Raw genomic sequence first — 15727 nt, 5'->3', positions numbered from 1 at the left:
ACACAATATATTAACTACATCGTGTAAGACTCAAAATAATGTTCATGTAATTTTTGCAATTTCCTTAACGATACATCACAATATTTTAGCAATTAAAAATTATAATTATAAGATTTTAAGGTCTTGTTTCGCTTTTGACCGCTTACAAAATTGTCTGCTTAAAAAATTATACAACGTAAGTGCTTTGAGACGTATTAAGACGTATTATCAGTGAAAAAAAGAATTAAAATTCAAATAATAGTGATAATTATAAATACACATGATAAATCCTCAATTATATCTAGTCGTTTTTAGTGTGCTCTTTCTTGCGAGAATTAGCTTGGCCTACAATTTAAAGCTTGCGTTATCGGCTGGTCGTGCTGATCCTCACCGTCTTCATCGCTAAATTCATGCTGGGAAACGGGAAATCTGTATCCCATGTTCATGAGCATTAGCTCAAACGGATCACTGTTCATGCGCACTTGGTTGGCCGACGCAGCATCGTCCAAATTTTGAATTTCTCTCTCATTTACACTACCATCCTGTAATCAGAATTAAATCAAGGTAATTACGTCTTCCAACTATTGAGAAAATAAAAATGCTTCATTGCCAAAAATAATTTCTATGAAAAGACAATTTAATTTGTGTAAAGATGTATATTCAAAATTTTTGGAGACATTAAATTCAAATTTGCAGTCAAAATTTTTAAAAACTTTTAATCTTGACTTTTCACAAAAATGTGAAAGAACAAATCAAATCTTTTGAAAAAAAAAGAATAAAGCAAATAAACTTACCTCTGGCCATGGGCTCCATAACCGGATTACTGGATCAATGCCGCTAGTAGCTAGCAAGCACGTGGATGGATGTGGTTGTAAACAATTGACAATCCTGTCATCTCCTCGTAGTACACGCACAATATTGGTGGTATTACGATCCCAAATGAAGAAGGAACCATCGTCTGAGCCAGCTACTATGTACTGACCATTGCTTGAAACAGAATTTGACACAATGTAAATCTATTTTCTCGAATATCTAATTGCTACATTGAGTTTGCAATTTAAAGTTCCAAAATTTCTACTGCAGATTTCAGTTTAGCGTGTCAAATAATCTTAAATAGATAATCTTTACATAAATTTGTTTTCTAATCGTTTTGGATAATTTTATTTTATTTGTTAATACTTAAAAAATTAATACTGTTACTCAAATTTATTTACTTTCCGAAAAAGTTCGCCTCCTTTATGTCAGTCGTGGTATTACAATGGCCGCAGAATCTCATTTTGTAATCGATTGTGTTACGTCTCCATTCTTGCTCGTATTCCGATATTGGATAAAATGTCTGATTGGTTTGCGTAACATCCTTTCCTAATAGACAACCAATTACGCAATTAATATTTTTATACAACTGTTAATAATTATGTATATTCTTTCAGCATTTCTTTTTGCGAGAGTGATATCGAGATAATGTGTGTTACCGGCGTCAATAGCTTCTTTTATATCCATTTTTAACGCTCTGCATGCTGAATTAGATGCATATTCTGGAAATTTTTGTTGGAAATTCTTGAGCACTTTGTCAGCTTCGATGGATCGATTTAAATCAAACAGACAACGCGCCAATCTGTACATACGTGCGAGCGAGTTATAATGATAGAATTCAGATGACAGACGTCAAGTATAAAGAGCTGAATCGAAAAATTTAGAATAACAACGAACTATTTAAAACAAGTACAGATTATTTAAAAAGAAAAGAGTCACGAGCATATTCCCAAATGCATGGTTTTCAAATTATAATGGCTCTAATACTTATTTATTAGGCATTATATATACCTAAAATGAGCTTTTACATGTTCCGGATCGAGAAGTAACGTCACCTTGCAATCTCGTAAAGCGGCATAAATATCGCCGTCCCTAGAAATATTGAAATTACATGTAAATATCTTTTTTTTATAATTATTTAATTTATGTGTATTTATTACCAAGCACGTTTCATATAAGCAGCTGCTCGATTGGCAAACAATACCGCCGCCGTTGGACAGTGAGAAATTGCTTTATTATACAAATTAATTGCTAATGAATATTTTTGTTGTTCAAAACCTTCGTTTGCCTATAATCAAAGAACGTATTGTATTAATTATTATAAGTAAAAACTTTTTAAAATCATTTTTTGTACAACATATAAGATACTTAATTATCGGATATAGCTCTTTCTTTTAAATGCTTAAATGTAACAATCAAAGGTACGAAAAGATTTTACTGAACATGACATCTACAAGAGCAAATCTTCATAAAACATACAGTGGAGCATCCCTTGCAGTCAACTTGTTAGCATAAATATATTTAAGGCTTAAAACAGTGATAAAGAAACAAAAATATTATTTCTAAAAATACTTTCTCTTAAAGATGAATTTCACATATACAAAAAAGAATTCTGCACAAACTTACTTGGCGCTTTAATTCTTCAACGTGAGATGGCAATATTTTGACATTTTTATCCGTGAGATCTTCCATACTACAGACATCATTTTGTTCCTGGCTTTGCTCGGTTGATTCTAGTGAAAAAATAATCAATATTTAATGCTACATAAAACTTTATTAAATTAATGAAAATGACAGTCAAGATTCAGACACAAATGTTTGACTATACTAACTTCTACTGATTTGTTTTGTTGCAGGAAACCTTTTGCATCTGTCGCATTGCGTTTTTTTTTTTTTTTTTAAGTTGGAAAAGAGAACATGCCTACGAAGAAACACAACGCGCACACAAAAATGATAAATTTACAACAACTACCTGAATATCTTTTGGATCCAAAAAAGGTTCTCGAGTTGTTCGAATCATTGATATCGAACAAGTAGATCTGTTCGCCACCCATATTCACGAGCAATTCATTTCCGTCGTCGCTGAATGTCAGGTAAGTAGTCGTGATGCTTCTGTTACCGTCACGGGAGTGCAGATGGTCTGTTCAATATTAAACCAAATAATGAACTCTCTCTGTTAAAGGTGATCGTGCGATACTTAGCAGAAGAGGAGAATAGGGTAGAAGGAAGTGCGTACGCTATCTCTGATTGTACGAACGAACCCGCGATAAAGTACTGCACGCTACCCAGTGGAATATTGTCATCCGGATCGCCCTTGCCTGCTCGATACATGCTGACGTTAGCCCAGTCCGAGTTATCTTGTATCGTGGGAGACGGTGGAATCTGCAAATTTTAGAGAGAATCGCAATGTAAATTACGCGTATATATCAAGCCTAAACAGATTTATTTTTATCCAAATGCCAGTTTGCTACATCATAAAATTTTGCAAAATCAGCTACGTTAATCATTTCACAATTTAATTAGTTTTTATAACAGTTTGCATTATCTACACAAAAACAATTTATGCAAACGTTATATAAACCACGATGAAACATTGATTGATGTCGGGAATGTCATGAAATCACCTGTGACAGCTTTATCATTCGTCGATCATACATCCGAATATATGCATCATTCGCTCCAATGGCTACGAGTTCAGGCTTCCTCGGGTTCACAGCAATGCATTTGCCTTCCGCATAACGACCCATATGATACACCAAATTCACGAGCACACTGTGGTCGTTACTCCTGCAAGCGTGTGGCGTACGAATGTCGTATTGCAGGAAGAGACCGTCCTCACCCGCGCTCCAGAACAAGAAAGGTATACTGGGCACGGTGGCGACGCGTTTGATACGCTGCTTGTGGCATTTGCACGTGAATATCGGCTCGGAGAGCGTAAGATCGTGTATCCGAACTCTGCAGTCCCCTGCACCTGACACCAGTACACTGTCATTTGATTTTGGCATAAACTAAAAGCAAATAATGTCAAAATAAATATCTCGCGTGACATACCTTGGAAATGAGATATTTAAAGTTCGTTGAGAAAGTAACATTACAATGCGTTTCACAATTACGAGAGCAAAAGTTTCTAAAAGTTTTCTGTTCAAAAGTTAGGTAACTTGAAAGAAACAAATTCAAATTTTAAAATAAAAAATTCCTTTGTACAATACTTATATTTCCATGAATCCAAATCATTTACTATTCTTTTCCAACAAAATATGAGTCAAAGATTGAGAAAAATTTTAATTTGTTCTTTCAAGTGTACCTTATGCCAAATGTTAAAGTAATATAAACTTTAAAAATTGTTAGATAATATTCCATTTAATCAAATACTTAAGAAACATTTGTTATTTTATAAGGTTATAAAATGAAGTAACATTTTACAGAGTTAGATTAATATCAATTAATATACCTTTACAGAGAATATATTTCCACGATGACCAGAGTGAAGTACCAATTTCTTTTCATAACGGAAAGGGTCCCATAATATGATATCCTTGTCATCCGAAGCCGATGCAAGAACTCTGAGTGAATAAAGTATTTTAAATCATTGATGCAACAAAAAAATGAGTAAAGATAAATATAGCAGATACATACTCTCCAGTCTCGTTCCATTCTAAACAATTAACGCAGCCTGTATGACCATTTAATTCCTTTTCTAAACCTAAACGCGATATTAGATTTTCCGTAACATGTAACTTTTGTAGAATTGTATGCGTTGTTGAATCCTAAATTAAACATGAGACAATTGCCACATAATTAAGCACTATGCTATTTTAAACTAATTGGTAGTAACATTAGTCATTAATGATTCTGGATAGCAACAAATACTATTATAAATTGATTCCCATTTTTTTCCAACATCAGTTGCAATTTTTATATCGCAAAAAGATAACAGAATATGCATAAACTTTATAGATAAACTACAATTTAGGTTTTAGGGCTCATGTTCATTAGAATTATTTTGGTTAGTTTTGAGATTTAGAATACATCTACAAATTTTATGAACTTTGAACTTTGTATAAAATTCTATTATCAAATTTGGTTATTTTTAGCAGAATTTATTTTATTAACGGTGATCATAACTGATACTTTATCAAACTATAGTTATTTCACAACTTACTTGTATTTCTCTTTGCCGTATCAAATCCAGGACCCTATTGTCCTTCTTCTGAGTACAAGGAAACATTTTAATTTTTTTTTTTTTTTTTTTTTTTTTTTACTTATTGTGACGCAATACAAATTGATGTTTCCTGAAAATAAGAAAAACATGTATAATCACCGAATAAAAGTACTGGCAAATTAATATAAATTGAATAGTTAAACAATAATTCATTAATCAAAAGACATTTTTATTATTTTGTCACTATTTTGGACAAATAACTTATAAAGCAATAAGTGAATTCAAGTGTAATGTATTGCACAAAATTTGTCAAAATTTTATTAGTATATATGTCAGTAATGAAGAATTTTTTGTTTCATTGACATTTGGATAGCATACTATTCCAATAAGTGAGATATTGATAAACGGAATTGTGCACATGTAAAATACATAAGATACTTGGTATTCCACATCTAAGGTTTACACATGGCAAATATAGATGCATACCACACATACACAACACACACAAAACCCATAAATATATGTAAATATACATATATTTCATACATATATATACATACATATATATGTATACAAGAATGCACAAACATACCTGCGTTTATTTAAAGCTCTTCGCAAATAAATTCCACTCCATACACCAATTACCGCATTTCATGCTAATATTCATTCGTCGCATGATTAAAAGCACAATATAAAGAGCGTAAGAAATTATAAAGAAGCTGTCTCACTCTCCATTGGAACCTAAAAAAGATTAGATAGAGAAAGGAGCTAGTGTATGCAAATATAAACAACAAGCAGCACCATCTATTGATAATTGTTTATATTTAAGGCATCAGTGATAGAGTAAATTTGAAATTACTAAGCCGCTTTCCAGCTAATGACACAAGTCGACACAAGTATCATTCTGTCGTTGTATGATATCCGATATCATTTTGTGTTATTAGCTGGAAAACCGCCTAAATGAATTAAATGGCACGGAAACATGATTGGTCTATTTTCTTATGCTTATGCTTATGCATCTATGCAAGTTGTCTGAATATACCTTTATTAGAGACTTTTCGGACTATGCATATCGTATCTAGATATTCATGCATCCATGACTAAGTAGACCGGTAAGGATCTGTAGCGTTGTTACGTTATTGCAATTTATTGCAATAAATTAATTGTTGATTAATTGTAAGTATAAGATTCAACATTAGAACGCGAGAAAACTGTATCTGTCAAATAATTTATTCATTGAGTTATAAATATAAAATTATATTATTTTTAATACAGCCAACTTCACAACGTTTATATAAGTCTAGTTTATACCGATTGTTACACTTTTTCTCTCTTACACTACAATTTTCTCTATCAATATACATCTCTTAACAGGAAACAGAAGTCTAATTAATACATTAATTTACGCAATTATTGATACAACAATTTAAAAAAATTAAAATTAGTGAGCAGATAAATTAATGCTAGATGTTCGAGCAATTAAACAAAATACAACAATGCAATGAGAAAATACAAATTAGGTAAGCAATTTATTTATAAAAATGTATTCAACAAATGAAGAATATGTTACAAAGGATTCAATACATTGTAAATTGATTTATGTAACAAACATTTTTAGAAACGCTGAAGATCTAACCCAGACAGCGCACATGACGTCTTTCAGACGTTTTATGTCCCAATTTTGGACATGCGTGCTGTCTGGAAATATAACTATTGAGATGTTTATGTTCAGTGAATATTGACAAAATAAACTTCTACACAAACATTTAGCTTAAACTTATTTGTTTATTAATTTCGTATTTTACAAAATCATTTAGATTTTATTTAATTGAAATTTATTTAACTAAAATATTTACAATAATATATTGCTTTATAAATTATACTTATTTAATTAAAAAACACAATACATACAATCAATCATATTTGTAATCCATCCTCCACGGCAAATATTGCCCGAAACGTTGTCAAATAGGAAAACGTTGTTGACAAATACTGCCAGATATAAACATTTAATTTAGATCAGTACATGTACGCTTAATATAATGATAAATTGATTAGAATTTATTATGAATTTTGACGAACATATCTCAAAGTTATTTTTAATTCGCGTTCAAAAATAATGTTCAATGCTTAAAAAAACAATTTGAAATTTATAAATTATATCCAGCAATATTAAATTCTGAATAATAAATTATTTAGTATGTAATAATTATATATATTTCTAATAAATATTGTATGTGACTTACAGAAGCATAATAATTGAGTGAAAGTGTCGGTAGCATACATGGAACAGTAACAGTTACAGGCTGCTGGCATCGCATTATGAGGTAAGGTAAATCCTTTTGTAACATTATTTCTTTATTGTACCATGATGAATCATATGCAGCGTGGCCAACATTATTGCTCTGAAGGATCAAAATTGCAATTTTCTTATAAATCTAGCGATAGTAACAATATTGTTGCATTTATATTCAAATATATGAACGCAAACATTTTTTATAATTGAATAGAAATGTTATATTCTTTTAATTAATAAGATTTTTTATCAATTTTATTATCAGAATCAATTTTCTTTAGTTTTTTCTACGTTCTAACGTTATATCTTACCATGCGTAATATGTAATCAGCTGGCCACGCGCAGATGAAGACTTCTACAAGTGAAGATGCGCCGATTGTCAAAAATTGGGCCTTTATAGTTAATGGTTGTCGCTACAAAATAAGTGCGCAAATATTAAGGTTTATACCTTAAAATTGTTGAATATGATCATAGTATACGTAGAATAAATGAAGATACACACGACTTACACTCAAAAAAGTAAGACCACTAAATACTACTGCTACAGTGCTAAACACTATTGATGTCAATGCTATATATCGAACTGTCATAGTAACATCCTTCGCGTATCTGCAATCAGTTATTAATTATTCTCAAGTTTTCAGTGTTATTTTTCGAGTATTTCAATTTTTCTAATCTACAAGTTAATAATAAACGCGACAGAAATTTAAAATAATATAATCAATTTATTGGAAACAAAAAAAATTGAAGCAAACAATGATTTTATTGTTATTAACATAAATTATTATTTTTATTCTCATTATGCTGTGACGCTTTACATCTTACCGTAATAAATGTTGATGCAGCTCTACGCACATGAGAAATTCTGAGATATTTGTAACTTTTCGAAAATTGTGGCACAAAATCTCAAATCTTGCCGCTACGAACCAAAGCAAAAGAGCTATGAAGATGTTACCACATACTTGCACGTAACTTTGATATACGGCCATTACGTGATGCAAATAAATGATTGTCTTTATCGGTTGTACGTCCACGTAAAATGGATATTCTACTTCGATTGGAAAAGGTTGCGATAGCAGCAACGGTCCAAAGATCATAGCAATCAAAGTTACAGTCAGTACACTCATTGTCATTCCGTAAAATAATTTACATTTATTAACATAACGTTGAAACACATTTTGCTCCTCCAAGTTCGCATACTCCATATAATTTTCCATTTCATATATCACGACCTAAGCAAACGTATGAATTTAACATATGAATTTAAGGACCACGTACGTGATACGCATGCAGATTTTTATACGCAAAAAAAGAATGAAAAGGATACATGGGTCTGGAAATATTTTAGACAAAAGAAAAAAAAGAAGAATGTATTTTATGTATTCATCAGGTGAAAACTTATCGGAACACGTAAAAAAGCATTTAGAACGAGAACAAAATCTAAGACACCATGAAAAAGATGATTGGAGTTGGAAATACTTGACACAAACTGCAGATTTTTCTGCTAATGTATGATACAAAAATGTAATGAAAGCAAATATACTTTCAGCCGTGCTACATCAGCCAGATAATTTATAATAATTAAATTAAATTAAATTTGTGCAAATTAAATTTTGCACAAATATAATGTCTAGAACTATAAATGCATAATAATTTTTTTTATAAGTAAAGATAGTTTTAAGAAATAAAGGTAACACATGATCCGATCATCATTGATTCTAATTAAATACAAAGAGATGTGATGAAGTTATTTCGCATCTATAAAACTATTCATTAAAGTCGCGTACATTTTGATATTGGCGTTACAAGTAATAAAATAAATAGATATAAACTGCAATTACGACAAATTTAGCGCAAGCACATTGCTCTCTTACTTGCAAACGATCATTTTGAAACGTGAATAACATAATCTGTATTGGAATTTGTAGAAAGGCACTTAATTCGCAGCCCACTTTCATAACGAGAAACATATCACACTGGCGGCTTAACGTATACATCAATGATACTGACATCAGCAAGCTATTTAAACAGCAAAACCACCGAAATATCTTGTTACGAATTTTTTGCGACTTAGTGGCCTCCACTGAAAGTGGCCAACAGCAGGCAAACGTTAAGTCTACTTTTAAAAAAGCAATAATCTTTTGTATCGTCAATATTTCTCTCTCTTTCATAATAACAGTTTCTTGTACTATTAATATAGACGCTTCAATACGTTTTGCGTTCGAATGCTTCACGATATTTTTCCAAGAATTCGTAGAAAAAAAATCGCTCGACGAGTAAAGAAAACACTTGCATATCGAACGCTTAGCTTGCATTTATATCACATTCATTTATATCTTATAAACGTAAAATGTGGTTTTCTCCGGTAGAAATACGCGTGAAACTATCGTGCAGCGAGAATTACGAGAAACGGAGAGGGAATAATAAATTATATAAGGCTGTAGGATATGCATAGTGGATTTTATAATTTTTTTCCTCGCATCAATCTAAATGCTGTCGGAAAAATTGTTATTCGAAGAGCGCAGAGTGTGCACATTGAGGAGCAACACGTATGCTAATTTAGTTTATTTATTTCGCTATGGCTACTAGCTGCGATTTCGATTACACCAAGCCAGTGAAAAATGACAGGCCAAAAAGACGTTATATTAGACGCGTAGACGTCCATAAAATAGACGTTTCTTCGTTTCTGTATTTCTCACCGGGAGAGGCGGAGACTACTCATATTCACCGGCTGTGTTCACCGGCTGAGTCAAAAAAGAGATTTTTTTACCTTGCTACCTTGCGAGTCTTTTCCACTCGCAATGCTCTCAACACATTTGCTTCACTTGGTATATTTGAATGAATGATTATCTACAGCAAATTCTACATAAAAGTATGTTTTATATTTTTTTAAAATCAAAAGCTGAAAAAATGATTAGATTTATATCATAATACTTATACAGATTTTGTATAATAATCATAGTTATGAAAGATTTAGAAATAAATATACCAAAGCGAATAACATTATTAGATGTAACATAAGTTGCCAGTGTGTTTTTTACGCATAATTGTTTGTATTATTACTTGCATTGCAAATATTTGTAACGTGAAAAATTTTTGAAACATAGAAACTATATATAGCAAAATTAAAAACAATGTATGATTGACAAAGATGGTTTGAGTTTGATGGAAAAATCATATAGAAAAAAAAATCACATATTTCATCTATTAAAAAAAGTTATATTGTATATTCTATTTATATCATTCTATAAAAAATATATTAGAAATTGACGCAAAGTGAGAATAAAAATACATATCATTACTACAAAAATAGAAAATTATTTTATATTTCATACAAAAGATATATTATTAAATTATTAAGAAATTGATCAATAAAAAATAAAAAAATATATTTATAAAACAATTATAAAACAATTTTCTATTTTTGTAGTAATAATGTGTATAATTTTTTTCTTACTTGACGCCATTTTCTGGTATCATATGTTTTATAAAATGATACAAGGAATATATGACAGCTTTTTTGATAGATATGAATAGATTGAAATATATTACAGTTTTTTTTCTATAGATAAAATATAATATGACAATTTTTTCTGTTAATTTTTATATACATGTGCGCGCGCGCGCGAGAGCGTATACACACGTATGTGTGTACAACACTGTTCTAATATGTATTTAGCGCTTTTTTATACCTTTTGCTAATTTTTTATAGATATTATGCCTTTTTTAAGTTCATAAGAAATTATACAACTTTTACTCTTATTTCTTATATCTAACCGCTAAATTGATTTACTAATCTGTAATAACATTAACAAAACTTAAAAAAAAAAATTAATTTATTATGAAAAGCAATTGCGACGTATTTTGGATATCGAAATCAGATGTTTTATCCTTTATATCACTGGCTGTCGTCCAAAATATATGCACAAGCATCTGAAAATATTAAACGTAAAAATATTCAAATATTAGGAACCATATAATATGTATATATCTGATTCATTTAATCTTAACAGGCAAATATTTCGAAAATATGCTATTTTACAAAAAAAATTTTCCAGATGAAAGTTGTATATTATAAAGGGGGACGTACGATGGTGACCCTGCATATTTTTGTGAAATATTTGCCTGTTAAGATTAAAATGAATCACCCCGTATATTGTATTGTAACTGAATTTTGAGTGTACATATTGTAAATAACATCTGAAAACGTCTATAAATGCGTTTCAACATTATGTACGCTACATATGATTAATTAAGCGGCTTTTACCTCCTTGTATGGTAAGAAAAGGCAGTGAAATACAAGATATCTCATCAGGTATCGATGAAAATTATTCCTCTAAAAAGAAACCTCTCAGACGTAATCATTCACAATAGTTGAGATATCGTCGGTTCTAAATGCTTCGATATTGCGTGCAAAATTCGAAATCTCTCTGCAAGTTGTAATAAAATGATAAATAACCTGGGTAATAGAAATCATATTTCTCAAGTAAACTTCCACATTTTCAGAGCAAAATAGTTCTTGGAAAGTTAACAATAAGAAATATATTAATTGTATGCGATATTAAAACTTGAATTTTGTAATTAATTATAATTATTTGCTTGACCTTTTATGGAACTGGAATTTTATATAATTCTATCTAAAGTTAATACTTTTTATTAGTGCGATACGCACGTTGAAATTCTCTGAAAATCCACTGCTCTGCGAGGATGAGATATAATACTACTTATATCGTATGCACGTATCGTGGATATATTACTTGGCGCCTTACAGCACGGAGTATCATTATGTATAATACAACGTCTACTCAGATAAATTACCTCGCGATATTGTGAAGGATTGATTAAAGTTTGCGCTATGCCGGCTTGAGTTTCCATCGTGAATTTCTCAAACGTTTTCGCGTATTATGAAGGGTAAGATAACGCTAGACAGGGTAATCGCTTTTCTGAAGATCTATTTGGCATTTGCTTGCTGCTGGCCTTTATCGCCGAACGCGACAAGGCTCCAGAGACTCCGTCGTGATGCGTTACGGTGTCTCTGTTTCGCAAATTCCACGATATTTAGCATCGTGATGATATACACAATCTGTAAGCGCAGCGATGACATACTTCTCGTGATGAAAGTGGGATGTCAGTTAAGCGTTAGCGCGCAAATTCCATTGCAGATGTTACTCTTTGCAATGCAGAACAAACGTTTACAGGTAAGATTTTTATTTATATTCTTACATACAATTGGCCGGTGTTATTAAGCATTTCCAACATTATTCCAAGAAGAGGAGAATTGATTCTTCATTGATTTTGATCCGCTTGCGTGTGATGAATTTTACAAAGTAAGCAGTTCTGTATTCAACTTTTTTAGAATAGTAACTTTTTAAAATTCTTTTTTTTATTTTGAAAGTCAAGATTTTCTATTTGTTCGAATCATTGCGTAATGTTAGAAATCGGACATTTTAACGCGTTAAATTCTTTTGTTAGCATTCGCACAGTCATTTGAAACGACTGCCAATGTTTTACGAACTCTTTCCACGAGATCTTCGTTTGTCTTCAAATAAAAATACTAGAGCATTTTTTATTTTTATTATTTTTACTATTTATTTAACAATTACTATAATTTGAAATTAAGACAATCGAAATCAAATGTAGTATAAAGTATTCTAATATTTTACGCATTTACAGAAAATTATTAATATAAATCTTGAAATTGCAGAGTATTACTTCGATAATGGAAGATTATTACCGTCAAGCATTAAAGTATGAAAGAGAAATTTTTCAAAAATATATTGACAAATGCAAACTGCTGTATGGTATGTGAAAAATTACACTACGATATCTGTTATTAACATCGCTGATTTGTTTATTACTTACTGTTAATACAGATTTGTCTTAAATTGATTATTCATATTTCTCTTTCGTGCGTTAAAAGATTACAATTATATTATTAAAAGGAATATAACAATTGAATATAATAATTTACAATTAAGCTATTTTTATTACTGCAGGTGGCATTCTAAGCTGGCTGATGATGACAGGTATCAGTGTGGCGATAGGACCCTTGTTCCTGCCGCAACCGTTTCCGGGTGAGGCAGAATATCCATTTGACGCGCAGTATCAACCCGTAAAAAGCATCATTTACGCGCATCATCTATTGCTCATTTATCAGAGCGTGACGCAAGTGGGCGCCAATACCTTCGCTGCACTTTTACTTTGGTTTGTAGCTGCCAGATTTGACATTCTGTCCGTCCGAATTCGCATGATAACGAATATAAAGCAGCTGGTAAAATGCACGCACGAACACAATATGTTACTCAGGTATGCAATGTACAATATAGACTTGAACGAAGCTATTAGATTAATTGTAGTCGGGGGCGTTACTAGGCAATACGCAATATACACTAGCGTAGGGCGTAAAATTTGGAGGGACGCAAAATTTTTGAAGTGTCTAGAAATATGTAAAAATTGATCGCTCGATGACTGCGATGATTCGCTTCTACCCGGCTGGATGCTGCCTGTTTGTAAAACTTCGTTTAATCGCGTGGTGGCCAGAAAAATATGACTTTTTTTCTTTTGCAGCTTTGCGTTGGGGCGCCAAAGACAGTCGTAACGGCCCCGAATTGTAGTGATTATAAAACATAATAGCCTAATCCAATAATTATAAAACATAGTAACATGATAACTTAATCCAAATCTATAATACAATAATAAGTATAATCCGAAAGTACAATAAAAAAAGTATTATAGTTATACCAATGTATAAAATATTGAAATTATTTTTATTAGTAATATAATATATTTTTTTTAATTATACAAAATAAAGTATTGGTAATTATTAATTACGCACTAATTCTATAATTTAACATCGTAGCAATTAAAAATTAGTTTAATTGTATTCTAAAAATAAATATTTATAGATTTGCAAAAGAAGTGACGTACGCAATTCGTTATGTAGCATTATTATGCGTAACTTTTAGTACCGGTGGTGTAATATTTGGTTGTCTAACTTTTATGAGTGTGAGTATAACACATTATGCTTTTGCTTGAAAATTATTACTTATAAATAGAGACCTCTTTCTAGTCTCGTAGAGCTTTTCTCAAACGAGACTCAAGTTTGCCTCTCTGCTTTCGTTGCTAAGGTCCTGCCATGTTTGCTATCTACTTTTGTTGCTGAGATATTTCAGTTTTTTGGTGAGATATTTCAGAGTTTTTCGTTTCTTTCTTTAAACGTGATTTCCTCGAAAAGGGTGAAAGATACAGATTTTTTTCCGATTATTCGATAGGGCTTTTCAAGATCTTTTAAACGAGACTGAAAAGAAATCTCTATCCATTATCGTTTTTTTCAAGAAAATTACGTTTAAAGAAAAAATCGTAAAATTGAAATATCTCAAAAATGAAAGGAGATCGAGATATATTATTTTTTCTCGGTGTTTACTTAACAGCGTCAGCCATGGTCAGTAAAATGGACGTTCCTTATGATAGCTTTCTGCTCTTTTGTGGAACTCTATATGTTTGCTTGGCCAGCTGATAATGTAATAAATACGGTTAGTTATTTACATATATAAAATATTTAAAAACAAATGCACATATATAATTGCACTTTATACACTTTATATCGATATTTTGATTATATAATCCACTTCTCAAACATTTTTATTAGAGTAATGACGTTGCATCCGCTGCCTATGATTCATTATGGTACAATAATAACGTAGCCATGCAGAAAATTTTAATTTATGTCATACTGAGGAGTCAACGTTCAGTCACTATTTCCATTCCACTCGCGTTACCGAATTTATCCATGAATTATTACGCGTCGGTAAGAATATATTTATTTAATGATTATCTTTTAAACATATTATATCACGCACACACATATATATGTTTCAATTTTAATTTATCTCTTAGGTTTTTTATATAAAAAAATTTGTCATGACATGGCGGTATATGATTTTTAAGTGTTAATAGTATAATTTTACTTTTTTACAGTATATTTCAACAGTTTTTTCGTACATGGCATTTGTGCGTATTATAATGGGTGAAGAGTAAAAAGAAGAATTAGATTAAAAGATAAAAAAACTATTATTTTCGTAAAACGGAACTGTATAATTGTAATAAAAGTTTGTAGTTATTAATTTAATATTTTGATAAAATATCTGTTAATTTCTATATTTTTACATAAAACTATTTTATTATCTCTGATCATAATTTTCATGATTTTCTCAATTGCAGTTAGTCGATTCGCTTACTACTTAAGATTTAATAACTTACTTAAGTTTTTTAAATATAATTATAGCTCTGAGAATATTTAATTATCAGATTTGCGACATGATGCATGAATGTCCAGAAACAATGCGCATACTCCAAGTTGTTTAAAATTGCAATTTTTTATGAGGAGGCATTTCTGCGTATTTGTATATTTTACATCTCATAATGTCATAATTCCGCTTTATACACTTTATAAGATACAGATTAACGGGAAACGTTGT

The 15727-nt window shown here is 30.8% G+C and overlaps 3 protein-coding genes across 7 annotated transcripts; 1 reads left to right on the top strand and 2 right to left on the bottom strand.

Moving 5' to 3' along the window:
• Nucleotides 1-24: 24 nt before the first annotated feature.
• Nucleotides 25-5700, bottom strand: adp (adipose). Its single transcript, XM_012368376.2, has 14 exons — nucleotides 5547-5700; nucleotides 4955-5084; nucleotides 4429-4559; nucleotides 4244-4355; nucleotides 3417-3800; nucleotides 3054-3174; nucleotides 2765-2932; nucleotides 2419-2525; nucleotides 1953-2080; nucleotides 1804-1884; nucleotides 1452-1594; nucleotides 1194-1341; nucleotides 774-966; nucleotides 25-521 (listed from the first exon to the last, which is right to left on the bottom strand). The coding sequence occupies exons 2-14, from the start codon at nucleotides 5018-5020 to the stop codon at nucleotides 315-317; spliced, it is 1989 nt and encodes a 662-aa protein (XP_012223799.2). The 5' UTR covers nucleotides 5021-5084; nucleotides 5547-5700; the 3' UTR covers nucleotides 25-314.
• A 714-nt stretch (nucleotides 5701-6414) lies between these two features.
• Nucleotides 6415-15378, top strand: LOC105673210 (odorant receptor 22c-like). Of its 4 annotated transcripts, XM_067358410.1 has the most exons (8): nucleotides 6415-6474; nucleotides 7203-7281; nucleotides 12955-13051; nucleotides 13247-13556; nucleotides 14156-14255; nucleotides 14681-14782; nucleotides 14899-15057; nucleotides 15228-15378. In XM_067358410.1, the coding sequence occupies exons 3-8, from the start codon at nucleotides 12970-12972 to the stop codon at nucleotides 15285-15287; spliced, it is 813 nt and encodes a 270-aa protein (XP_067214511.1). In that variant the 5' UTR covers nucleotides 6415-6474; nucleotides 7203-7281; nucleotides 12955-12969; the 3' UTR covers nucleotides 15288-15378. The 4 variants fall into 4 exon arrangements, with proteins under 4 accessions (XP_067214511.1, XP_012224112.2, XP_067214510.1 ...); XM_012368689.2 differs by lacking the exons at nucleotides 6415-6474; nucleotides 7203-7281 and adding an exon at nucleotides 9654-12448; XM_067358409.1 differs by lacking the exons at nucleotides 6415-6474; nucleotides 7203-7281 and adding an exon at nucleotides 9654-12448 and having other exon boundaries at nucleotides 13229-13556.
• Nucleotides 6799-9565, bottom strand: LOC105673212 (odorant receptor 13a-like). 2 transcript variants are annotated; one of them, XM_067358402.1, is made up of 6 exons: nucleotides 9125-9565; nucleotides 8076-8482; nucleotides 7760-7859; nucleotides 7562-7663; nucleotides 7201-7359; nucleotides 6799-6946 (listed from the first exon to the last, which is right to left on the bottom strand). In XM_067358402.1, exons 1-6 carry the CDS (start codon nucleotides 9563-9565, stop codon nucleotides 6872-6874), a joined length of 1284 nt encoding a protein of 427 aa, XP_067214503.1. In that variant the 3' UTR covers nucleotides 6799-6871. The 2 variants fall into 2 exon arrangements, with proteins under 2 accessions (XP_067214503.1, XP_012224114.1); XM_012368691.2 differs by lacking the exon at nucleotides 9125-9565 and having other exon boundaries at nucleotides 8076-8524.
• Nucleotides 15379-15727: the final 349 nt, after the last annotated feature.

This window comes from Linepithema humile, chromosome 6 (assembly GCF_040581485.1).
Source record: "Linepithema humile isolate Giens D197 chromosome 6, Lhum_UNIL_v1.0, whole genome shotgun sequence".
NCBI classification, from domain to species: domain Eukaryota; kingdom Metazoa; phylum Arthropoda; class Insecta; order Hymenoptera; family Formicidae; genus Linepithema; species Linepithema humile.
Note: the sequence above shows the minus strand (reverse complement) of the source record. Positions and strands in the feature narration are given on the sequence as shown.

What these genes read in the sequence shown, in the direction of transcription:
- LOC105673212 (XM_067358402.1), bottom strand. Translation starts at nt 9,565, where the DNA reads ATGCAAGCTAAGCGTTCGATATGCAAGTGTTTTCTTTACTCGTCGAGC. An exon ending in CTGCATCAACATTTATTACG is followed by an intron (nt 7,860 to 8,075) that starts GTAAGATGTAAA and finishes AACTGATTGCAG; the next exon opens with ATACGCGAAGGATGTTACTA. An exon ending in CTGATTACATATTACGCATG is followed by an intron (nt 7,360 to 7,561) that starts GTAAGATATAAC and finishes TTGATCCTTCAG; the next exon opens with AGCAATAATGTTGGCCACGC.
- LOC105673210 (XM_067358409.1), top strand. Translation starts at nt 12,155, where the DNA reads ATGAAGGGTAAGATAACGCTAGACAGGGTAATCGCTTTTCTGAAGATC. An exon ending in GTTGTCTAACTTTTATGAGT is followed by an intron (nt 14,256 to 14,680) that starts GTGAGTATAACA and finishes TTTACTTAACAG; the next exon opens with CGTCAGCCATGGTCAGTAAA. An exon ending in CCATGAATTATTACGCGTCG is followed by an intron (nt 15,058 to 15,227) that starts GTAAGAATATAT and finishes ACTTTTTTACAG; the next exon opens with TATATTTCAACAGTTTTTTC.
- adp (XM_012368376.2), bottom strand. Translation starts at nt 5,020, where the DNA reads ATGTTTCCTTGTACTCAGAAGAAGGACAATAGGGTCCTGGATTTGATA. An exon ending in GAAATATATTCTCTGTAAAG is followed by an intron (nt 3,801 to 4,243) that starts GTATATTAATTG and finishes ATTTGCTTTTAG; the next exon opens with TTTATGCCAAAATCAAATGA. An exon ending in TTGAAGAATTAAAGCGCCAA is followed by an intron (nt 2,081 to 2,418) that starts GTAAGTTTGTGC and finishes CTTTGATTATAG; the next exon opens with GCAAACGAAGGTTTTGAACA.